The sequence below is a fragment of the Calypte anna genome, chromosome 5 (genome assembly GCF_003957555.1).
Source record: "Calypte anna isolate BGI_N300 chromosome 5, bCalAnn1_v1.p, whole genome shotgun sequence".
Classification (NCBI taxonomy): domain Eukaryota; kingdom Metazoa; phylum Chordata; class Aves; order Apodiformes; family Trochilidae; genus Calypte; species Calypte anna.
In genome coordinates, this window is record NC_044250.1 from 4,366,226 (window position 1) to 4,392,156 (window position 25,931).

At 38.7% G+C, this 25,931-nt stretch overlaps 1 protein-coding gene across 1 annotated transcript; it reads left to right on the forward strand.

Moving 5' to 3' along the window:
* On the forward strand, positions 1-25,931 carry SLC17A6 (solute carrier family 17 member 6). The gene is made up of 12 exons (XM_008504788.2): positions 1-90; positions 3,179-3,431; positions 4,524-4,642; positions 16,096-16,210; positions 17,782-17,869; positions 17,969-18,055; positions 18,991-19,133; positions 20,171-20,320; positions 22,828-22,960; positions 23,569-23,679; positions 25,096-25,223; positions 25,574-25,931. The coding sequence occupies exons 1-12, from the start codon at positions 5-7 to the stop codon at positions 25,904-25,906; spliced, it is 1,746 nt and encodes a 581-aa protein (XP_008503010.1). The 5' UTR covers positions 1-4; the 3' UTR covers positions 25,907-25,931.

Here is a 25,931-nt window from a genome sequence, read left to right on the forward strand (position 1 = left end):
AGGAATGGAGTCGGTAAAACAAAGGATTTTGACCCCCGGTAAGGAGGGATTGAAGAATTTGGCTGGAAAATCGCTTGGTCAACTCTACAGGTAAGGCTGCCTTCTCTTATAGTACCCTACTTCCTAGGAATAATATGAAGGTTTTCTTAACCACAGGCTGCTGAAGGATGTCGAATGCTTTGGGGGGGCTGGTGGTGGAGGGGCTGGGAGCTGCTGAGATACTGCTGATATAATCTAGATCCTGGAAACTAGTGCTGAAGCTTCTCAATATGGCACCTCCGTAACTTCTCTATCTGATTCGTGGATGGTGTCAGTCAATGTGTCGCGAAAGATTACCCCATCTTTCTCCCACAACAACAGGATCCCATCTTGAAATCATAATCAGGAGATAGCAGCTTCCTGCATTTTTGTTCTGTGTTAATTTTGCAATGCAGTCACAGGATTTTCCCCTTTCCCTTTACCAATAATTATTATTAATAATAATAATAATAATAACAACTACTATAATAATCTTTCCTGGTTTTGATTAGTCTTGTCCCTTGTGTAATTTGGAAGGAAGATAAATATGGTGATATATAAATAATTGATATCCGAATGATTTTTTTTCCTCCTGAAGCTGAAACGTACAGAGGGATGTGTTTAATTATTTATCTGCCTGCATTGAGGAGCATCCACTTATAAGTAACACACAACTGCAACTGCTAAACTCAAAAGCATCACTCAACAGTGTGTTCCTGTGTGTACACAACATTTCTACCCTCTTCAAGCCCTGTACACACAGATTAACAAGCCAAATTCTCGCGTACCTAAAAAGTGGAGGCACTAAAGTTGACACGTTGTGCTCTGGCCAGTCTGGAGACTTTAGTGACCCCCAGGACGCTTGTGAAATTTCAATGTATTTTCGATTTTCTGCTGGCAACTACACTAAAATTTCTTTTGATTCAGTGCGGTTGGTTTTGTTTGGGGTCTTTTGGGGGGGCTTTTTTTGTTTGTTTGGTTTTGGTTTTGTTTTGTGTTTTTCCGAATTACAGTTTAAAGGTAACTGCGGTTTTAGCTGCTCAGGGTAGGTCACGTAAAAGTCTATTTTCCATACCTATGCGGCAGTGTTGGGCACAGTCACAAAGCTGTTCCACAGCATGAGTCACAACTTCTGCTGCCATTTTCAGGGATGGGGACATATCAGTGAAGTCATAAAGACATAATTATCTTTCCATTTTTGTAGGAAAAGTACAACTTTGAAAATCCCAAAGCAAAACCATAAACTATCAACAACGCAGTGAATATCCTACAGTTTTTGGTCATAGTCATGTTCAATTGCGAGAAAAAGAAAAAGAAATACTAACAATCCAGAGAAAATGCTGGAAAATAAATAAGGAAAAAAACCCAAACCTCTCTTTCTTCCTGTAAATCTCTACAACAGATAAATAAAACGATCACGACTACTGCTTCTTATGTAGTCAGACAATGAATAATTGAGAAATAGTGTTTGTATTTTCAAGCAAAATCCGGTCTGAACTATCCCCTATCTTAACAAATCGCGATTTTCTTCAAGGAAAAGGACTGAATTAATTTAATTTCAATTCTTAGTATTAAAATAGCTTTCCCGTTCCTTCCACGTCAGTGGCTTCCTGAAGATAAGATCATTCAGGGAGAAGAGACTTCTACATATTTTTTTTTTATTTCCACAAACGAATTTTGTATATAGAAACATGGTGCTATATTTTAGTTACAGCTTTAAGATATTTCGCAATGCTGAGGTCTTTAAACGTGGAGATAATTTCCCTAGCAATGAAAAATCGGAAGGATTTCATCTGAGAAGAGAGAACTGGAGAAAATAAGGGCATTTTTTTCCGAAACACGGAAAAACTTTTCAGCCTTAATCATCTTGTTGTTGCCCCATTAGTCGGATGAGTTAACCTCAAAGAGATGCTCCTCCGGGGAGAATATCTGACTTGAGAAACACTCCTAGAGCAGACATGAAGGCAGAGGTAGGAGAGTCCAGAGTGCCGGGAAATGGTCGCATATTCGCTCCTCAAGACAACGGAGGTAGCATGGAAACAGGATTTTTGTCTTTTAAATATCTCAGTGACTAAAAATATCAAGAGATTCTGCATGGGACACTTGTTCGATAAACTCCATCTTCCTTACTACCGACACGGGGTTTTAAAAGCTTTTCCAGGGGAAGAACAACAACCAACCAAACAAACAAAATAAACACACAAACACACACACACACACACACACAAAACCAAACCAAACCAAAACAAAAAAAACACCATGAAAAAAACTCATACCAAACAAAAACCCAAACCAAACCAAAAAGCCGAAATCTTCTAAGTTACTTTTCGTGCATCACGGGGGTGTGTTTGTGTCTCAGTATTTTTCTGTTAATTCTACATAGCTGCAAATAACCATTCCCTTTCAGATTCCTGCACACTGTTTTCTAGGAGATGGGATTCTCACGTAAAAACAAGGTAGTGGGGGCAATCGAGATCGAGCTTTAAAGCCTATCTGGGAACGTTAAAAATGTGCTAAGCGATCACACTTTCCCACCGTGCAGCTGAGCAGATGCGATCTTGTGGAAAGACTTCTCCGGAGCTGCCAGTTCTACAGACGGTCATGTTTTCTTCCACTGCATGCGACAGCCATTTTGCAAATCTAAAATAAGTAGCAATATCGCCCCACCTCCCTTTCTATTAACATTTCTTTTGTTCTCATACCAGAAGCGAGATGTGCACCAAGATCATCCCTCTTGGTGTATCTAATACAGCGAGGAGGGAATAAAACCTTATCCAAAAGACTGTTTCAGTTTCCATCCTATGCATCTTGAGCTACCCAACATGGCGCCTCTGCAGTGGTTACAGAGGATGTCTTCTTAATGCATCCTACATATTTCAGCAGAAGTCTTTAATGATAGATGAGCAATTCTCAGCTAGAGCTCCTCCCTGGGCTTCTGCGGCGGGGTGGCGGGGGGGAGCTGGGGATGACTAATCGTGACTCCCACAGGTCATTGCTAAAGAACAGTTGAAGGTGAATGGAAAACAAGGAATGAATCCTCAAATCATTCCAAATCGAGCCAAAGGGGCGGGGGGAGTGAGAACTTAAGCCTTCGGCTACCCGAAGTGGCTCTGCGTTCTCAGGCTGCCGGGGCTTGACTTTCTCTACTTGTGTCGGGCAGAGTCCTAGAGAAGAGGCAGAAGCCCGGGGACACCATCGAGCTGACAGAAGATGGGAAGCCCATGGAAGTGCACGAGAAGAAAGCCCCGCTCTGCGACTGTACCTGCTTCGGGCTGCCCCGGAGATACATCATTGCCATCATGAGTGGACTGGGATTCTGCATTTCCTTCGGGATCCGCTGTAATTTGGGAGTGGCCATCGTGGATATGGTCAATAACAGCACCATACACCGAGGAGGAAAAATTATTAAAGAGGTGGGAGCCTTTCCCTCATAAATCCCGTGTCCTCCCAGTACAGCTCCCGTATCAAGCACCTTCAGCTAAGGCAAGATGGGCTCGGACGGTTTCGCAGCGTTTTCCCCCTTGTTCCAGCCCGTGATGCTCCCTGGTTCGGGGCGAGCAGCCCCCTCCCACTGCCCAGCCCTGCCACCACCCTTTGTAGCACGGAAACCCCGTTATTGAAAGAGAAAAAAAAAAATCTACCGATTATTCAGATTTTTCCTGTTCTGAGCCTAAAACCGTTTGGAGGAATTAATTTGCGGGGAGAATTTTTCTCCTTTTGCTCACAATCTTGAAACCCACCGATATCTCGTAAAATAAATGTAGGGGATCGGGGAAGGAGGGCGTCGAATAAAATATCAGCGGATGCATCGCGGTGTAAGGAGGACGGGGAGGTTGTGCAAGAATGTTCGAAAACACCAGATGAAAGAATTTACACTGGTAACAAGCGCTAAATTATTAGGCCCGTTTTAACGCGGGTTATAGCGCAGTGAGAAAGAAGTGAATGGTAAATACAGATGAGTGCAAAATACACAAAATCGGAAACAAACCTACAGTTTACTCCCTGCATAGGTAGAATGGTAAAATGTAGACACTTAGAGCTCCTGCCGTGCGGGCAGGGAGGGCTGGAGACACTTTGAGCAGGATTAGCAGCCCTGGAGAGCCGGCCCCGAGGCACTGCACAAGCAGCCTGGGGGATCCTGAAGACCCCTTGGAGCTCCCCGGGGCTGAGCTTCCCCTGCCCGACCCCTCAGCCCCCAGCCCGGCCGAGAGGGCTCCCCAGAGGCACGGCCAGTGCTATTTTATTGCTGTTATCGAATTTTGTTTTGCTGCTTATTTATCTGTCAGGCAGCTGTGGTGGGCTGAGGGAGAGCGAGAAGCTCCGGGGCTCCGTGTCCTTGTCCCTGGGCTCCGGCCTCCAAGTGCCACCGCGCCGGCATTAGAACCCCAGCCCCCTCCTTCCACTGCCCGGTATGAAGTTACTGGGGGTGAATGCTTTATACTGGCACGATTACAGCTTTCCTCTTTTTCTTTCTCTGCTTCTCGCTCGATCCTTTGCGTTGGAAGAAAGCGAAGTTTAATTGGGATCCTGAAACAGTCGGCATGATCCACGGCTCTTTTTTCTGGGGATACATAATCACCCAGATTCCCGGCGGGTATATCTCCTCCCGGCTGGCAGCTAACAGGTAACTACAGCCCAAATAGCCCCAGGGTCTTGTATAAGGCGGTGGAGGGGCACTGGGGGTGATGGTTGGGGGGAGCTGAAGCCACGGTCCCCCCCCTCCACCCCGGGTACCCGGGGCAGGGCAGGACGGGCGGGCCCGCGGTGGTAACCCGGCCCCAGTGGAAAGACAGGAGCATAAAACGTGGAAAAAACACTTGCATGAGATGTGGGAGGGTGGATATGGTGGTGCATTGATCACTGGGCTTTCAACTCCCTGCTGGTTTTGCGGGGGACATCTCGCATTGTTTTCTTTTTCCTTTAATGAGTCATTTAAGGAGGCTGTGGCAATGATATTCAAACAACCCCTTTTCAGAGGTAAATTCGGAGGTTCATTATTTCATCAAAGCTTATTTATTTATTATTTTTTTTCGTGGCCGAACGAAAGAGTTTTACGATTTTTGTTTTAATGAAAAGGAAAAGCATCAGCAGGAATTTTCCATTAAAGCACAGATTAATTTGGATTGATAGAAAAACACGTTTTTCAATGAGACTTCAACGATGAAAAGAAAGTGCAGATGGTGCAGGGACTTAAGGACTCGTTTCTATGGTGTCTGGCGATTTCTCAAGCACCCAGGGTGCGATTCTACCTGTTAATTAGATCCGCCGAGTACTCAAGACACATGAGGCTTTCACATTCACGCTTAGTGCCATGGGCTCATCTCCCGCGGAAGTAGCCGAGGTCCTAGTGCCACTCTTCAAAAGAATACTGAGCTAAGTGCAAATGGATACTAAAATCAGCAATGTATCCCTTTAACTCTTCTCAGGAGCCTGCAGCATCAAAGGTAGGGCTGGGCAGGCAGGGAAGCTTTGCCTGGCGAGTGTTTGGTTGAGAAAGGGGGAGATGAAAGGGGAGCTACGGCAAAAAATGCTCTCTCCAAGGTAAATACCTTTAAGAAAGATACCTACATTACAAATAGTTAGTATTAACTAACGGAGAGCCGTTCTGTAACTGAGATAACTGTAGTAGCCCTCGTTTTAAAGCAAATGAAACAAAATACAACATTTATTAAACTGAGGTATCCATTGCCTGCCTGTTTATAAGTGCAATCTTTCTGCTGATGGTTAAGAAATGTAAAAGGGTATTTCAAATAACAATTAACAGCCAATTAAAGGGCTCTTTTTCTATTCTTCTTTGAGAATTTTTGCTCTTTAGCCAGTCTGTAACTCCTCAGGATTAATTGAAGTTAACCAGATTTAACGTGGTGCAGCTACAAAGATTTGCCAGGCAATGGCAGGGATATTCCCAAGAAAATTCAGTAGTAGAAACACACAACCTGGCGTGAGAGAATCAAATTTTCCTCCTCTTGACAAACACATTTCCAGCAGTAAATGGAGGGTCTTTCCATCTATGAACCTGGGTGTGTTTTAACTCAGCAGTTTTCACAGATTAGTGGTTTGTTATTAGTACCATGGAAGCCTCTGAGACTTCTCCAACACAAAGCAAATGACTATGTAAATCATAGATTTAACTGAGGAACAAGCTAAGACATACACCACAGTAGTTGCAAATAGAAAAATATAGGTAGTGGTTGTGATTTACATTTAGTTTGTAGATTAAAATGGCAGAGAATGCAGTGCTGAGTGGTTAGAGGTGGTGGCTGGAATAACAAAGTATTGAGGAGGTGAAAATACAAGTTCCTGAATGACACAGAGATTGTGATTATCTACACATTCAACTGAAAATGAACAGGATGAGTGTAGGGTGAAGAGGAAGCCAACATGGGGTGTAAGCTTTGATGTCCATACCATTTCCAAGAAGCTCCATAAGAAAAAGTCAGACAAGTGAGTGTGCAGGCCAAGAGACCCACAGCACCAGTAGAATATGAGCTGCTACAAAAGTCCCTGCTGATTTGCATGTCTCACACAAAGCCACAACTGCTCCCTTCACACTGTGGTTAATGACATCCAAATAACTGTTTTGCTTGGGTTTGTTTTTTTGGGGGGTTGTTTTCTGGCTTTGTTTTGCTTGTTTGTTTGTTTTGTTTTTTTACAAACCTCACTGATATCTTTTGTGGTTCCCTTTGCATTCAGAGCATGTCTGAATTTATACAGAAAAACAGGAATCAGATGTGTTTTACATTAAAAAATATATATATATTATATTCAAATAATATTCAAAATGATCTGTGAGAAACTCAGTCTTGAGCTCAAGAAAAAGGGAAATTTCAAGGGATTCATTCCCTGGAAGGAGAGGAGTTAATGTTTACATAGAAAAGAGAGCATGAATTATTAAAGATGCTAAGAAGAAGGAAGTTGGGAGGAACCTTAGGGTGTGCTTTGTGATCTTAATTTGTTATTGACAGGGAGCTGCTGAGTGCATGGCACTGAGTTTGCTTAACATTAAGATTCAGTCTAGCAACCAGTTATAGAAATTGGGTTGAGATAAGTTCAAGGTTTCTCTAAATCATAACACATGAAAGAAATGACCCTCCTCTGGTTTTAAGAAAACCTGTCCACACACAAAGCATTAATTCCAAGTTGAGTTAAAACCCTAAAACCCTTATTATTTTTTTTTGATTCTGCCCTGGTTTTGATATGGTTTCTGCCAGGCAAGAATTAGCAACCCTGAGCTCTGAAATCTCCAACATAAATAAATATTTGTACTTTTAGTAGTAATTTCCAATTAGCAATAGCAAAACTTCCTCCCCCCAAGCTGAATAAAACGTGGGACTTCTTTTTTGAGATTGTTGGGAATTCAATGCTGTTTTTCAGTAAGTCACAGTGGGATATGATTGGTGTGAGCAGGGGTTTCAGTTGGCAAGAACTGAGCTGCTTTTGCACTGTTTAAAAGTATTGTTCCTTGAAAAATACAAGACAACATGAAAATTCTAGTGTGATGTCCTACTCCCATGTGTGCACAGTATTAACCAGCTGAGCTATTACTCACAATGGCAGTTAATGCCATTTAGAAGCATGTAAATTACATTTGAATGCTTTACAACTCCAGGTTTTAATATCAGCATTCCAGAGGCTCCTACCAGCAGGGCTGTCATTATATGATTATGATGGAATGAGAACAGAAAGGATATGAAATGCTGACAGCCCTCCAACCTCACCTCATTTCTACTTAGTCCATGAAAAAAAAACTTTACAAAGGATAGGGATCTACTTTCCAAGTTTGCAGTTCTATGCTTAAAATAGAAATGACAGCTTTTGACTCTATGTGCCAAATAGTGTTTTAAAAAATAGACCTGCAATAATCAGACCTTTTGGAAAACAAAGCTGAGTGATCATTTTAGCTCATTGGTGTCTACTCAAATATTAGAACTCTCTTACACAAAGAAATACACATGACAGAACAGAATGAGAACTTTAAAAAAATTAAATTCACCTTATAATTTGATGATACTGATATATATATTTAAATTACTTGTTAAACAGTGGTAAACTTGGGGCACTATTCATATTTAGAATTCTCACCACATAACTACACCAAATTTCTTTTTAATGCAATTATTTTTCACCTACATCGAACTCTTCATCATTGTTGCATCCTAACACAAATGATGAGATATAAATCAACCTTGCACTTCAAATTAATCTTTGTTTTTACAGTGCCATTCAGCTTGTTATTAAGGTCTAAATCCTTCTTCCCAGTAATAAATCCAATAGGATTATTTGCATGAATAAACAGAAAGATATCTCAGACAACTGTATGGCACTGCCTCTCATCTCAGAGTCCCAAAGATACTCACTGAAACTGTGTCATTAGTGTGTGAGTGTAATCAGAGTATTTCTCCCTAACTCAGCTTTAATGACAAGTATAAAAAAACGAAAGGCAAAATATCAATTTATAAGTACAAGTCCAAAGAAGTCCTAGAACTTCACATCTTTATACTTTCTTGGTTTAAAGACACAAATTATTCACACTTTTGTCAGGTAATATTATGTATTTTTGCAGTTTGCAAACAGTGCATAATTCACAGCACAATCAGGGGTTTTTTAGCTGGTTAGACAAGATTCTCAGCTTCTAAAGACATAAACTGACCTTGTACTTTCAGGAAGAACTCCTGAAGTTGTACTTGCCACCCTCCACCCTTCATGTTCAGTTCAAAATCTTCTAGATTAAACTGGGCTCCCTTCCCAGGCACTGGTGTTGGGTTCATCTGCCAACATTGCACACAAAAACCTCAAGATGATTTTGTCACCCTTCTGCATTGCAGGGACTTTTAAGCACCAGGCTCTGCAAGAAGGGGACTGGAGAAAGACCCAGGGGTGGCTGGTACCACTGCTCCCTCTGCCATATGGCTCAGGGCCCTTTCATTTTTCTGTCATGAATGATGAAGCTGTTTTCACGATTTAATGATGCAACAAGGGATTTGAATGGGGAGTTTGGTTGATAGAAGGGGCCTCAGATGTGTGACAAAAATTAATAATGTATCCAAGGCCTTATTATACCAGATTAGGTGGCGGGAGGTCGGCTTTTACATATTAATGCTTCAGGAAGGGCTTATAATAGGATTTGGTATGAAGGGCACACAGACACATCTCCCTCCTCCCTGGTACACATCTGAATGAAAATAACCTGGTATATCACTTTTTATATTAAAAAGAAAAAAAAAGAGCACCAAATAAAGCTGCTCTAGTAGAGCTTCAGGCCACAGATTATTATTAAAGATTTGTTTTAAGCAACTTTGGCATGAAGCAGGGGCAGCCTAAGATTGGCACTTGGGAATAAGTGTTCTTGTCTAATGTTAAAGGTAGATTTATTCTCTCTGTTTTGTTGGGCAGCTGAGTTCATCAGCCACTCTAATACTCATGGCATAATCCCAGCTTTGTTAGCTCTTTGTCATTTCATAGAAGGCCTGATTCAGGAAAACCCCCAGTACATTCAGTCTATCATTTATGAAGCCAGGAACTGTCAGGGTGGGCATTTCACATTAATATGTCTACAGCAGAAGGGTCAACAAAGTCATCAGGAAATTAACCTACACTATAGAGAAGTCAGAATGATGATATAAACACCTGATATGTATGTTGTAGAAAGAGTGTCTCCCTATACAGGGCTAATTTTCACTTAAGTCCATTTTGAATACATAAAGATAAATAGAAGTTGTCCCAGGAAAGGTAATCAGCATGATTACAAAATGAAAAGATAACCAGAGGAAGAGAAATATTCTAAGGATTATATGAGTTCCAAAGGTGATGAGCAGGTGACATAATGGCTGCACACTTAATAAACACCAGCACAAGTAATATAAATATTGTAAATGAGTAAACTCACTGTTTGAAGTCCAAGAGGTAACCACTGATGTGCAGGGGAGCAGCTGAAAAAAAAAAAAGTAAGCAATTGTCACAATATATTAACTATAAAAAATAATCTTTTCAGAAGTCAGTAAAACCATAGATTACATTTGCATAAAGTGAAAGCAAGTAAACCACAAGTAATGCTGTAAAACGTACAGCTTCCAAGAAAACCTCAAACAAGTACATTACAGCTTAAAATATTGTTTTCTGTGATATCCAGAGGCATCTGCAGTACTCTCAGCTGACCAGTAGAAGTCCACAAATGTGAGCTATGGAATGGAATTGGATATGAAATGGCAGTGATCCTCAGGATACTGAGGAATGCAGGGAAATATATTTATTCTTGATGAGTTATGTCAGAGCTTGATATAAAAATTTCAGAATTTTATCCTTCTTGTTCAGACATAACTAACAAAAGCAGGATTGTATCTGAAATGTGGGCATATTTTTGCCTTCCACCCTCCACTGATCCAAAGCCTTTGAAATCAGTATTTGTATGAAATTTGCCACTCGGTTTATGTAAGATTAGACCAGATGCTTCCAAAGTTGTTAAAAGCTTAATATTTAATGGGATTATATCATCCAGATTTATCAATACTGTCAAATAACTGTACCTAGTTCTCTATCAGGTGCTGAACCTTCATGAATTCCTACTGCATGCATGATGTTTCATGATCAGACTCCCTTTCAAGAGGGGAAAAAAAAATAATCTTTTCTGAAAGAAACCCCACATATGGTTCTGGCATGGCTCATTCCAGGCACTCTTTCCAACAGGTGTCCTTAATCACCCCTACCTGCTTTGTGACTTCACCTAACACAATATATACACTGGATTTCATGCAGGAAAATGCTGTTTTGGTTGATTGCATAAAAACAGTAATGTCACAGTTACTTTGCTGGAAAGGAATCTGCATTTACTCTAAAAAGTCCAGGTCCAATCAGCTGTAACACATGGCCCATATATCAGAAAACACTTTGCAAAGCAGTACAGATGTAGTTTTTGAGTCCAACACATAGCAGTTATCTTCCCAGTGAGCTCCACAAAACATTTGCAAGTAAAAAACACAGATGATTTCTTTAATAACTGTATTATATATCTCTAAATCAACAGAGACAGTTAAATCACAGCCTAAACCCTGGAACTCAGCAAGGCAGTTTGAAAGAGATGGTCTTGGTTTGAAACATGATCTGGTGGATTACATAGTTAAAGAGCAAGCCAACCCAAAGCTAATGAGCTAAAAAGAATGAGTCAGAGTTTTATCTAGACATGGATGGATATAATGAGTTGTAAAATGAAACCACAGGCTTGAGAGATGCCCCAGCTGAATTCAAAAAGAAAAGATGGTTGGTAGGGTGATCAAATGAATGAAGAATAAAGGAAATGAAGTGAGGGGGGCCTGGATTGCTTAGCAGGGCAAAAGAAATAGGATTGCTGCTGGGGTAAACTACAGAGATTAAACCAGCTAAAATAAAATACCTACTGGATGTAGGGAGTAGAAAGATACAAAGGCCTCCAAAATAAGTGGGGCAAATGGCAGTGAGCTCTGTGATAGAATTTGCTCTGCTTATGAGAGGGTGAGGTAATGCACTTGCTGGGAAAAGCAACAACCAGAACGTACTGACCCAGAACTCTTTTACATTCAGCATCAATGGTAATGATGCTGTCATCCAGAAGTGCCCAAGTTCTTCACAAAATACACACTGACATACCCAAAATAGGTCTGGAACAGGCAATGGAAGGAGCAGCCTGAAAACTATTTAGGATCTTGGTTTGACCTGTCGGAGGCAGTGGAGTTAATGGGATTTGGAGTAGGCAGAAGGCTAAAGGAACTTTATGTTACTGGTACATATTGACTTAGTCTCCACGTGTCATTCCACTCTGGTGCTTGATCCAGCTTTTGTATGACTTATTTTGCTAAAGGACTTGGGAATATTTTGGGATTTATCTTCAAAGCTGGCAGATCAAAGCACAGTGAATATTGATGGTTTGTATCCAGGTCTTCAAAACCCCTCATCACACCTGATATGGGTAGAGATTGAATTTGTAAGGAGGGAAGTGTTAACTGGAAGCCAAACACCTAATTTTTCTACATATTCCAGTCACTGCATAACTCAGAATAAAAATAAATTTAAAAGGATGATCACAAGTTGTCATTGCTAGAAACATTTGCAGAAGGAAGGATTTTGAAAAACTGCTGCAGGTATTCAGGGATCCCAGCTACCTCCTGTCCTTTTTATGTCTAGACATTATATTTAAATGAAAACTTTAAGCATTCAATCCAACATTCAACCTGGCAGTTCCTCTCAGACAATAAATTCTTTGGATTGCATAAAAAAATTTAATCAGTCCTATGTTGTGTTGTTAGCCTTTTGCAAGAGGAGGTGTGTCAAGATTGAATGATAATAGGCAGAGTGAGAATAAAAGATAATGAATTTTAGAAATCTAGAGCTGCCAGAACAGCCTAAAAAGTCCCTTTATGTGATACATGTTCATCTGCCCAGAGCTGCTGCTGAACTGGGTCTTTACCAAACAAGAACAATTCAAAAAATGACATCAAAGGGTAGCCATGACCCAGTTTTAGATATATTTTAGATATATTTGATAAAATAAAGTCTTTGCTCAACATATATATGCGCTTTCTGTAAGGAAAAGGACTGGTAATAACCAGCTCGCTAACTTGAATTAAAAAAAATATCATTTTTTTTTAAATGACATAATTTCAATCTTATCTTTAGACCTGGTTGGGAACACTTTGCAAGGAAAACTCATGTTTTCATTCCTATTTAGTTTCCACCCTTATGTAACAGAGGAGTCTCATCTAAGACCAGCAAAACTGTTTAATCTTTTTTTACAGTCTTCATTCAGTATAAATACTACAGCTAATGAAAATATTTCTATAATGTGATAAATATTACAAGAGAGTTGTCAAGGGCAGAGGTTGAATGCCCTAGAAATGAACCTGGGCTGCATTTTCCATAGGTTCCATAGGTTACTGTAGACCATCTTATAATATTTTGATGGCATTTATTGCTTTCACACACAGACACCCCATGATTTCCCAGAAAAACTAATAAAATAATCAAACTTTCCTATTCTGTAGAAAGGTCTTCTATGAAATTATGATAAGTGGTTTTTTTGGAGGTGAAAAATTTTTAGTTAGAGCCCAGAAAGAATTCTCTATTTAAGCTACTGAATACTTCAGGTTATCATGAAGAGTGATGTGAAGGCACCTTTGCCTTCAGAGTTGTCAATGTAAAGCCATAAAAATACCTGCAATCCTGTTTTGTCATGAGTGACCAACAGTTACTGTGCTTTGGTTTGGATGTTAATGAAATGGCATTTATATTTCATTGATACAGCTTTAAGCCTGCAATATTTTATCCTTTAAATAAATATTAAAAAGTGCCATTTTGAGCACAAAGACTTACTCTTTTTTTTTTTTTTTTTTTAAAGGAGAAACTTTTGATAAGGTGCTTCCTATGTTTTAGAACAGACATATTTATTTCCATAAAAGTTTTGTTTTCAAAAAGCTGGAGAGAATAAAGAGCCATAGATAATTGTGAACTATGTAAATTGTATTAAACCCCAACAGAAATAGAAATCCAAAAGATTCAGCCAACTGAGGAACTGTCTCCTCCCTATCCTCCTCCCTATCCCTATATCTGAAATGAATTTTAGTGTTAGTTTAGTGTTCTCTTGTTGCAGCAATTTCCTCTCCCAGTCATGGGGGTAAAAGGATGCTTCCAACCAGGATCCCTTACTTTTCCATATCATATGTGTCACCCAGTGTGTCACCCATCTGGCACTGAGCATTTGGCAGATGCATCTCAGCTCACACTGTTCCCAGCTCATTTTTTTGAGCTTGCACTTCTTCCAGCTGAGTAACCATATCTCCAACCACTTCCATGCAAACCACACATGTCATACAAATTGCCTGGAAAAGGTGAAATGTGGGGCTGTACAGATGCAGAGATTAGAAATGCAGAGAAGAAAATATACATTCCTTTCCTTTTAGTTTTTTCCCCAAAGGTAAAAACGAGCCAAATTTGCTTGAAATCCAGGAAGATTAATTCCCTCTGCAACCTCATTCCATTCTAAGGATTTTTCCTGAACTGCCAGAGTAATTTCCTTCCTCAGCTCCCATCCCAAATGTCTGTTAGTCAAATATGATTTTGCTATTATTACTACTTGTATTATGGGAGGACCAAATCACAGCTCATGACCTTCATGTTATGCCAGTGTCAGTGAAACACTGAGGATCAATGTTAGAGTCTGCCTTTTGGGACAGGCTACTCAGTCTAGAAAAAGAATCAGATAAGCAAAACCTTATCTTGTATTTCAGTGCTGTTTCTGATCACTTATGAGGACCAAGGTTTACCTTCTTTTTCTCTCTTGGACATACTACTACTCTATTTATTATTTTTTCTCCTGTATGTGCTTATTTTCTTCTCTACATAGCTACATAGTTCTGACTTCAGATCAAGAAGGAATTTTCCCCCAAGCCCCCCCAGGGACAGCTAAAAGCATGTCAGGGCATTTCAATTCCCTCCTAATGCCAGGCCTGAGAATGCATCCAGTGCAGAAATGTGACTGGAGAAATTCACACCAGGACACACAGCTTTATATTGAGTATCCCACAGAACCCTGGTGGTTCAAGGTGATATTGGAATATCAAGAGGACAAATAGATGTGTATAAAAAATGCAGTAGGGTCTGGGTTGGAATGAACACTCCTAGGCAGTGCACCAGTCAGTCCCAGTAAATATGTTGAACAAGCTGCCAAAAAAAGCCAGAAATGTGCTGCAGAGTCAGCTAGAACCTGTTTAACATGAGATGGAGATCACAGGGAACACAATGAAAAGACCAGATTTAGAGCTATTTAACAAAGCTCCCTTAAGGTACCAAGAAGCTTTTTTTTCTTCTGCCCTTTAGTATTTGTCAAACAAAAGTGGAGTACACTCAGTTTGCTATTTAAAGATTGGTATCTGGCTGTAATTCTAAATAGAGAATGTGAAACATAGATGTCTTGGGGAAGAATTTTCATCTTGAAACTTAGCACTGCTTCCTGCTGCTTTAGCTCACAGTCTGTTTCTCACTAACTTATGGCACTGTACCAATTTCTGAAGAACACAGGCTGAGGTTAAAGGTTTCTGTCAAATCAGTTCCACATCAGATACCGTGATGTTTTCTGTTAAGACATCTCCAGGATTTATCTCAGCATTACAGAGTTTTGTATAAGAAAAAAAAAAGTGGCCAGTCATTGTTACTGACTTCATTCCTGTGCATAGATCTACTGGAATGAAATGGAAAAAAAAGGGATTATTTCCACTGCAAAGGAATGAGCAAACATGGAAAAAATATCTATAATAATGCTAGAGAAAATGCTTCCTCCTACTAGGGGCAAGTATGAAATTAATTCAGTCAGCCCAGTGGAGTGATGAAAATGAATCATCAATTCATATTTGGTCATATTTGGACCTCGTCATGTGCCTTATTTGATGGAATTCCTTGGATGCTTTTGGGATTCAAGATGAGCAATATTCAACAGGAAAAAACAGGAGAAGGGATTCTCTGTTTTCTATGGATGTCTGTTTTCTGATTAAGTCTTTGTCTAAGAAAATCTCCCTGTGAAATTCTCCCTGTGTCTTTGCCATTTTTAAAAGTGGATTCTCTTCTGATTTAGAAGTTGTGAATGCCTGGTGCTACTTTCATACCATTAAAGCACTAGCAAGAATCTCTTTTACCTGGCAGCCTGTTTTTGGCAAAGCATTTGGAGACCCAGGTTCTCAAGTGGATGGCAAATTTGATCAACTTTGGCTGAAATTGGATGTGAAAATTAACTAAAGGAAAGAGTAGGGTTATATAGGGAAAGTAAGATCTATACCTGAGACTGCATAAGATGAATTTCCTTAGGAAATGATGCTAAGGAGATGTACATTTCCTCGGTAGGTCTGGGTCTTATCAGATGGGTTTTTACACTGAATGGAAGCAGACATTAATCCAGTCCAGCAGTTGGTATAATCCCTACATAAACAACCTATTTAAATAACTCTGTGTTGATATGTGAGCTCATGTGGAATAAAAATAAGTCAAAATTGAAACAAAACTGAAGTTGTTGTCTTTTGTTTCTTTTTTTTTTTTTTTTTTTTTTTTCCTCCACCTTTGCAGAGTATTTGGTGCTGCAATTCTGCTGACATCTTCCCTCAACATGTTAATACCATCTGCAGCCAGGGTGCACTATGGATGTGTCATCTTTGTTAGGATCTTGCAGGGCCTTGTAGAGGTATGGAAAAATTATAAAATAACCAGTAAATGTCACAGTTGTTTGACAGCTTTTAATTAGCAATTGTAACTTTTCAGGGAAATATAAAAATGGCTTTCAGTTTACTCATGTTTTTTGGTGGAATGGGTTTCAATGTATGAATTACAGCTATTTGATTTTCCTTCTGCTGTAAAATTACACAGCAAAGTTTTCACCTGCTGAGAAGCCAGTGAGATCTGTATTTAACACTGAAGTTTCACTGAAATCCTGTATTGGGGAGGGTATATATTAGTGCTATTCTCAACAATTATTTGTTGCCAGTCAGAGATTAAATCTATAAAAGAGAATTATGCTTCTATCATAAACCCTGAGCATGCTCTTGTTGGCATGAATGAGGAATTTGCCATGATTTATGAGAGAAAAAAACTGAGCCTGCCTTCTAATTTTATTCATTTATTTCTTTACTGAAAGACAGGTTTTTAAGCCTGTTATCACTGTTGCATAAAATGATTTAAAGTCATGCATTTTACTGTATAAAAAGACTTCAAATAAGGTGCTGAATGTGCCTAAAAGTTAAGTATCTGTCAATCAAGTTCTTAAGTATGTAAATATAAATACAGATCTATATCTTATCACTATGAAGGTGGTGAGACACTGGCACAGGTTGTAGATGCCCCCTCCCTGGAAGTGTTGAAGGCCAGGTTGGATGGGACTTGGAGCAACCTGGTCTTAGAGGATTGTGGCCCTGGCCATGGCAGGGGGTTGGAATTATTTGTTATTCATTTTTTTCTATTTCTTGCCAAGGGAAATAAGGAACAAATTAAGAGAAAAGTGACTTTATATAACTATGCATGCATCAGAATAAATTTTATGAAAAATTAATGTATATTTAATTTTAAATTTTCAACACTGCAAGATGCCATGACTTCTTCATACTTTTCCTGTCATAACATTAAAGGCTGGTTTTGAAGCGAGACCTAAAAATAACTGCTTTAATGTCAAATCAACTAAATATCAGCCAATTATTTGCCTTAAGTGCTCGAGAAAGTTCATTAAAGAGAATGGTAATGAAAAACCTCTATTAACATTACAATTTTTAAGTTCTTCTTGATCTTGTGTAGTTTTAGAGCAATGGAAAAGTAATTCTGTTTCCTAAATGATACTTTAAATCAAAAGGTATTAGAAGGCCACCGAAACAGGGTTGGAGAAATGAGCCCAGCATTAGAAAGACTCCAGAGAGTCTTTGTTTCCATCCTTCTTTTGACTCTGGCACTTGTGCATTAAGATTCAATCTTTTCAATTCTTTTCAATTTTTTTTCCTGGAAAGGGGAAGGAGAGTAAAGTAAATAAATATGGCTTATGTCTGTTTTATAAGGCTTCTTTAATGATTTGGAGTGATACACAAAACCCATTTAAACTTTAATAGAAACTGAAGTTTTTCTACAGCTGGGCTCAGTCTCGACTATAGAAACTCAAAGAATTCTCAACTTCTGGTTTGTAATAGTTTAAAAAAACCCAAAAAACATCATGCAAAGACAATGAAGTGAGTGACTGATCAGCATTAGCTAACTTGTGGCACACCCATTCCCCAGGGTGTCACCTACCCTGCCTGCCATGGTATTTGGAGCAAGTGGGCCCCCCCATTAGAAAGAAGTAGGTTAGCAACCACTTCCTTTTGTGGTAAGTAACTTTCTAGTTCTATCTTTCTTTCATTTGTCAAATAAAAGCATTTTAAGACTGACTTTTTCTCCCTCTTCATCCCCACGTCTTGTTTTATAGGTTCCTATGCAGGAGCTGTTATTGCAATGCCTTTAGCTGGGATTCTAGTGCAATATACTGGGTGGTCTTCTGTGTTCTATGTGTATGGTATGGATTTTTGCTCATCTCACTCCAATGTTGTATGACCTTAGTGGAACCTTTCTAAAAATGGAAAAGCTACTGATAAGAGGCCAAAAAGAAAAAAAAAAAAAAAGAAAAAAAAAAAGAGTAGGTCTGTAAGGCTAAAAATACAGTCTAGAGAAAAGGGCAATGAAAAACCAGAATCTAATGGAAAGAGTAGGAAAGCAGCATTATTAAATAAGAAGAGAAACTAGTTCATGGTGAAACCTTCATCACTTGTAGTACAAGTAGTGGAAAGTGCTATGTGCATCTATAGAATCTCAGCTCCTGTAGTATCACCCTTTTGTTCATACAACAGAATGTAAGTTTAGAGTTTCTGCCCTAAGATGTCCTGATTTTTAGCTGAAGACCTACAGAATTTAATACATAGTAGTTGTGCTGCCTTAGCTCACACTGATAGGAAAATGTCCCAAGATGTAATTCTGCAGCATAAAATTGATGTGAATTAGGGAGAAAACTTACAGAAATTTAACAAACTACTCAGGAAGTGCACTGCTGTGTTGAAAACCATGCCAAAATCTTGTATTTGCACATAAAAATTAAATGTAATAATCAAACCACAGTGGCTTAAAGCAGAAGGGAACAGAAGGGAACTTCTTTTATAGCCTGGTGAAATGAAATGGAAGATGTTCAATTTGTACAATGAATGTTAAAGTATCAGTGAATATTCACTTCCAGTGAAATCATTCTGCAAATCAAACAAAGGCAGCTTCACTGTGCTTCAACTCTAAATACATTTTGCACAAATATTTTCTGTAGAACCAGATTTGCTGTTAGAGTGACTCAATAGAGAAGCAGTAACAACAAATGCCATTTAAATTTGTTATACTTATTCACAGATTTTTTATCCTTGCTTGTTTCTTTACTGTGCACATCTTAAATTCTTCCTCTCCATTCCAAAGGGAGTTTTGGTATAGTCTGGTACATGTTTTGGCTTTTGGTTTCATATGAGAGTCCTGCAAAGCATCCTACAATCACAGATGAAGAAAGGAGATACATAGAAGAAAGCATTGGAGAGAGTGCCAACCTCCTAGGTGCAATGGAAGTAAGAATGTTATTCATACACTTTCCTATGAGACAGTAAATAGAAAAAAAACCAACCACAGGCAGAAATAACAATAATAAAATCAAACACCCTGTTTTTAAGACAGAAACCCACATTTCAAACAATTTAACTTGTTTGGGAGTGGGGGAATCTGAAATCTGCTGATGGATTTTTGATACTGCTCTGCAGGAAGAGAATACAGGTTCTTTTCTGCTTGGCTTCCCATTAAATCACACTTAATCCCTGGTTCTCACTGATGTGTAATTTAACCTGTATACAAAGTACTGCATGTATTTGTCTGGGGAGAGATTTCTTTGGAGAGGAGCCAGAATTCAAATCAACCTGAGTTCAATCTGAGACTTTGTTGAAGTGATTTTCAAACACTCATCAGGGTCTGGATCCTGTATTTGGATCAACCCAGATGGACAGAACCCTGGGCTCATGGAGAGGTGCTGGGACTCAGCAGGATTGTAGTTCTGTCCATCTGTCTTTTTTATTTATTTATTTTTATTATGCAATTCATTTTAAAAATACAATAAACCAAACAAAAACTTTACTGACCCAGCAGTTTCAGCTGAGGCTTGAGAAGAGAATTCAGAATCCCCTTCAGAATGCTGGGATTGATAATGAAATGCAAAAATAATGCTTAAAAGAAATCTGGGTTAAACAGTGCTCTTACAGTCTAAAATCTGACTGTTGCCTTAGAAACTGCAACATTGTCTTTAAAGCCAGATTATTTGGAATTTAGTGCTCATGTTTACATGACTGACACAACAGCACTTGTACAGCAGTGCTGTGATACAATGAAGTACCATGGAGCTTCTCCCTTTGTACATTTAATATTTATTTTATGTTTTCAAATTTAATCATGTTCGTCCAAACTTGGATGAATTTTAATTTATGATCATTAAATTGGAATTCAGATACAAAAAACTAGGCACGTAAAAGCTTATTGAGATGTATATAAAGAGATTGGAAAAGTGAAGATAGTTGGTAATGACTAAAATAGTGACTGGATTCCCTGTTCTATATTTCAGAAATATAAAACTCCATGGAGAAAATTTTTTACATCTATGCCAGTCTATGCAATAATTGTTGCAAACTTCTGTAGAAGCTGGACATTTTACTTGCTGCTTATTAGTCAGCCTGCTTACTTTGAGGAAGTGTTTGGATTTGAAATAAGCAAGGTATGTAAAAGCAATGTAAAGCTTTTATCTTAGTTAATAACAGAGCTGCCTATGTGTTATTTTTTTAGGGGGAGGAAAGAAAACTGTTCCATCTCTTTGTCATTGTTTCCAGGTATTAAATTTTGTCCCAGCTATGATTCCCTTGACAGGCACATGTAAGAAGAGTAACAATATAAACGTATAGAATAAAGGAAGGTTAAGATAGGATGAGATTTAATGATCTACTTGGGACAACATTACAAACAGACCTTCAGTAAAGTGCCTGAAACCAGAGAGTGCACAGTGTTAGAAAGGTATGAAGAGACCAGTTCCCTCCTGTCCCTGACACCCCAGGGGATGCAGGATATCACCAAAGATGTAAAGCACTGACAAGTGGGTCCATTTTTCCAGGTGCATCTTACAAAGCAGAACCAAGTCTTTGGGAGGATAATGCAATTTATCACATTTCTATAAGAAATGTGAAGAGGCGGCTCAGGGGAGACCTCATCGCTCTCTACAACTCCCTGAAAGGAGGGTGTAGCCAGGTGGGGGTTGGGCTCTTTTACCAAACGACTTTCAACAAGACAAGAGGGCATGGACTTAAGTTGTGCCAGGGGAAGTTTAGGTTAGATATTAGAAAGAATTTCTTTACGGAAAGAGTGATCCGTCATTGGAATGGGCTGCCCAGGGAAGTAGTGGATTCTCTGTCCCTGGAGATATTTAAAAAAAGACTGGATGTGGCACTCAGTGCCATGATCTAGCAACCGCAACGGTGGTTCAAGGGTTGGACTCGATGATCTCTGAGGTCCCTTCCAACCCAGCCAATTCTATGATTCTATGATTCTATATCCTCCTTCATTGAGGTGAGAACTGCTCCCTCTTTTTCACTTAGAGTGCAAAAGAGACTGTGGCAATGTATGAGAACTAGGGATGGTCTCAGGTTCCACATAATTCATCTGAATTTAGTCTGAGCCCTGCAATGTAAATATGGATACATGCAAACAAACCTTCAGAGTGTACAGTACGCTTCCTACTAACTTTGATTTCCTTTTTATCATAGTGACAGGGGGTGTGCTCTTTTCAGAGATCTGTAATCTTTTGATAATGTCTCACGAAATATTGTCACCTTAAATTGTGCTGTAAATGCCAGCCAGATGAGTAGCTTCCCAAGTATTGTTGGATTATGGAGTATTGTTAAATTTCTTCAGTGCCATCCTGCATTGAAAAATGAGCTTCCATCTTTATCTGTATTTATATTAAGAATTTTTGCTTTGCTTGAGACACCATCTGTTATGCATGCAATAGGAATTGTCAAATCCCACAGAATTAACCAGATCATTTTGTTCTAGAAGATTTTTCTTAGAGTGTACTCAAAGAAATGCAGAGCTCTGTAAACAATGAAAGGTTAATGAAAATTTCTGCTCATAAGTGAGTGGTCATGTAGTCAGGAACACCTCAAAGCAGCAACTGCAATAGCATGGTTACCTGATAGTTAATATCTGGCTTACAGGGACAAACACCTCTTAACCTGAAGGCAGCTGTCACAGCATATTTGCTGTGTATAGGAACTCAGTGAAATACACAATTCCACAATTTAGGAGTAGAGAAAACTTGGGTTTTTTTGTTCTGATGGAGTCTGCCTGCACTGCATGCTGGACTAAAGTCAGATTCCAGGACAGCTGATTACACTGTTCAGACTGGAATTACACACAAAAAAACCAGGGGTGTAAACACATGTTCAGCTGTGCACAATAATCAGAATTCCCTACGAGGGATCCATGGATATTAACATGAACTATCTGCAAGCCAGTTCTGTAGGCAGCAGATAGCAGGAGGGTATCTGTGTCTGTGCCACACTCACAGGTACCTTATCCTGCTTTGAAGGAAGAGGCTTCAAATATATGATGTCTTGGAGTAGTCAGCATAAAATTACTACTATGCCTTAATGTAGATAATTTTGAATAGTTACTATGTTGTCTTTCACTATGTACAGGGTTTCTCAAACATATCTTTCAGCCACCTGAGATTTGAAGCTTGAGGGATGGTCAGAAATTACAGGCAAATGGCCTGTGTGAGGGTGATCCACAAGGGAATCTTCATAGGCACATCAGGTTTGCTGGGCAGTGCTATGCAAAACATCATCACCAGAAATGGAGCAATTCAGTTCAAAACACTTGGTCATAAATTTTCTGGGAAAAAAAAAAAAAAAAAAAAGACCAGGGGATCTGTAAATCAGGAAACAAACAAACAAGCCAACCCATTAGTTTAAATATAAAGACTCTGAAAACAATCTATAAGTAAAAAGTGTCATGGCATCAGGTTGTTAAAAACAACCTGTCCACTCTTCCTAAATTGGCAATCTAGGATCACCAGTTTTGTTCACTTAATAAACCAAGTTAAGATGTTTTGGTTTAACACATAGCCTGAATTTTAAGTGAATCAATGAATTAGTTGCTGAATGCTCCAGAAAATGAAGAATCAATATTTTCTTTTGGTTTGTACTCTGCTAATGCTAATTATTATTTCAGGTGGGTATCTTATCTGCTGTTCCACATTTAGTGATGACAATTATTGTTCCTATTGGGGGACAAATTGCAGACTTTTTAAGAACCAGGCAGATTCTTTCAACTACTAATGTGAGAAAAATAATGAACTGTGGGGGTAAGTCTTCCTGTTTTATAAGAAAGCTTCTTGTTCAGATTCAGTGACCATATGGTATGCTGCATGCAGTGAACAAACTGCATGGTTTTAAGTATTTATGCAGCAATATTCTGTGCATTTTTTGTATATTGTGGTTATTAAATAAAAATAAACACAGTCGTTCCTATTCCAAAATTCACCTTTAACTATTTACTGAACCTTAGCTCCTCATCTAAACACCCTTCATACTAAGCAAGCCCACACTTTGTGTTATTACAGATCTGATTTCTGAGAGGTTAAAGTCACATGGGCTGAATCCTGGCTGTGACAAGGGATGTAAAATTGATAAGCAGGTTATGTGTATATTGCCCATTAGGGCTGGCTGGAAACAAACAAATTACAAGTATTTCTTTTCATCTTAAAATTATCAGGAAGAAAAAATAAATTAGCATATACACATAAGGATAAGCAAGAATATGTTTATTTTAAGGATGAAAGAAATACCTGACCATATTGCAATCTGAGGAAGTGTTTTGCCTCTGTCTTCCATGAAGTATTACTGCACTCTAAGGCTGGCAAGGTTTGAGAAGGCTTTAAATCTGATGCCCAATCTCTAATTATTTCCCCAGGTTTTGGTATGGAAGCAACTCTTCTTCTCGTGGTGGGATATTCTCACAGTAAAGGAGTGGCTATTTCATTCTTAGTCCTTGCCGTAGGCTTTAGTGGATTTGCCATATCTGGTAAGATTGTGATACTGTTCCTAGCAAATTATTTTATCTGTCTACAAGAGAGAGCAGCTTGTTTGGCTTCTATTCATTGACAGCAATTTAAACAAACCCCAGAATTCCAAAGGATATATTTATGATCCTTACACAAAGGAAAGTAAAACCAGTGCCATGTTTTTTGGATAAGGTTATCTTTGCTCAGATATTTCAGTATTTTCCATATTCACTGCATCACATTAAACTTTCTTTCCAGTTTTCTCACAGCATTTTCTTGAAATTAAGCATATAGCACAAATGGACTGCTATGATACTATGATAGATAAATGTAAACACCTTTATTTAAATGTAGAGTTTTACTATTTTTTTTCACTTTATACTAATTAATGCTTTGTTAATATACCATTATTTATTACTTTGGGGCCTAAATCTTAGTAATATTTTTCTGATTTGAAATCTAGCTCTTCCCCTTTCCTGCTGATGTGTCACCCCTTTGCCTTTCCCAAATTATGAGTCACCTTCCCCTCTTTTCCCACTGGGATCTTACTGTCCTCCCCCATGCTGATTCCTTATGTCTAAAACACTCTCTTTTCTTTTGTGCCAAACATCTAAACTCTCTTAATCAAATTTGTTCTTAATCCAATGTATTCTGCAAGGTATCAGGTGCCTTTTTTTTTGCACAACTTCAGAAGTGTATTGCATTACCTCTAGCAGTTATCCACATCCTATTGACTTCCATTTCCCTTTTATTATCTTTCTGTACCCAAAGACTTGTTTTTTGTTTTCACTTATGAGCTTATTTTGAGGACAATTAGTTCTGTGACTTCAGAGAAGGATGTATTTTTTTCTAAGATTATTTCAATAGTTACTGCATAAATTTGAACACAATTAAGCTGCTGCAAATGCAAGAGAACAAGGAAATATTTGTAAAAGTCATTAAAAATTTATACTGTCTTTTTAGTCACCATTTCACCATTTAAGAGCAGATGGGAACTCTCTACTTCTGGTTTGCATGACAAAAATATGGCAAATAAGAAGGGAAAGTACAAGCTGTAAGAAGAAATGGCATTTTATTTACAGCATGAAATGATCATGAATGACACTAAAAATAGGAACTTTCTCCTTGCCTAAAAATCTTCTGGGTTCTCTACTTCACACAGACACTACTGGGATTTTTCTTTTTTTTTGTTTTTAAACTGCAGCTTTGGGAAGAAAAGACATTGGTATCTCTTGATAATACAATTTGAAAAGAAAATGAAAACCCAGAGTGTCTCTCTAGGATCTTTAACCATTAGAAGCCTTTTAGAGGAAAAGAAATGCAATTAAACAGCCCAAATATGTCCTAGTAAAATCATCAAGTGATAAGCACTGCTTTTCAGAACTGAAGTAATGTCCTGCTTTTGGTATGAATGTTTGCTGCCTTTTGTATTGCAGGATTCAATGTCAACCATTTAGACATTGCCCCAAGGTATGCTAGCATCTTAATGGGGATTTCTAATGGAGTCGGGACCTTGTCTGGAATGGTTTGCCCTATAATTGTTGGAGCAATGACAAAGAACAAGGTAAATGGCAGCACAGTTTGAAATTCTTTCAGTTTTATATCCCTGCTTTGAAGAAGTCCTTTCTGTTGTGTAACTTGCCAGAATATCTGTATTAGAGTCTGGGACCTCCAGGAAACAGCATCCAGGAGCTTACAAATCAGAATCTTGCTCCACTATATGCTCAGCAGGTCAATGCTTTTGCAGGCTAAAGAATAGTGATTTTTTTTTTTCAAAGAAAGATGGCTATAAATAATTGGAAACTGGACACTTAAAGGTTATAGCTGTGCTGGTTATTACAGCCTCAATCCCTAATTTAAATCTTGTAGAGAAATCCATAGAGCAGTCTGATTTAGCAAATTTCTCCCTTACAGACACGTGAGGAGTGGCAGTACGTGTTCCTCATTGCTGCTTTAGTGCACTATGGAGGGGTTGTCTTCTATGGAATATTTGCTTCAGGAGAGAAACAACCCTGGGCAGACCCTGAACAGACAAGTGAAGAGAAATGTGGCTTTATTCATGAAGATGAACTTGCTGAAGAGACAGGGGACATTACTCAGAATTATGTAAATTATGGTACCACCAAGTCTTACGGTGCTACAACCCAGGTCAATGGTGGTTGGCCTAATGGTTGGGAGAAAAAAGAGGAATTTGTACAAGAGGAAGTACAAGACTCATACAACTACAAGGAAGGAGATTACTCATAACAGACCTAAATATTGGGTATATTTT

What these genes read in the sequence shown, in the direction of transcription:
- SLC17A6 (XM_008504788.2), top strand. Translation starts at nt 5, where the DNA reads ATGGAGTCGGTAAAACAAAGGATTTTGACCCCCGGTAAGGAGGGATTG. An exon ending in AGCAACCACTTCCTTTTGTG is followed by an intron (nt 17,870 to 17,968) that starts GTAAGTAACTTT and finishes CTTGTTTTATAG; the next exon opens with GTTCCTATGCAGGAGCTGTT. An exon ending in TTCTGTGTTCTATGTGTATG is followed by an intron (nt 18,056 to 18,990) that starts GTATGGATTTTT and finishes TCCATTCCAAAG; the next exon opens with GGAGTTTTGGTATAGTCTGG.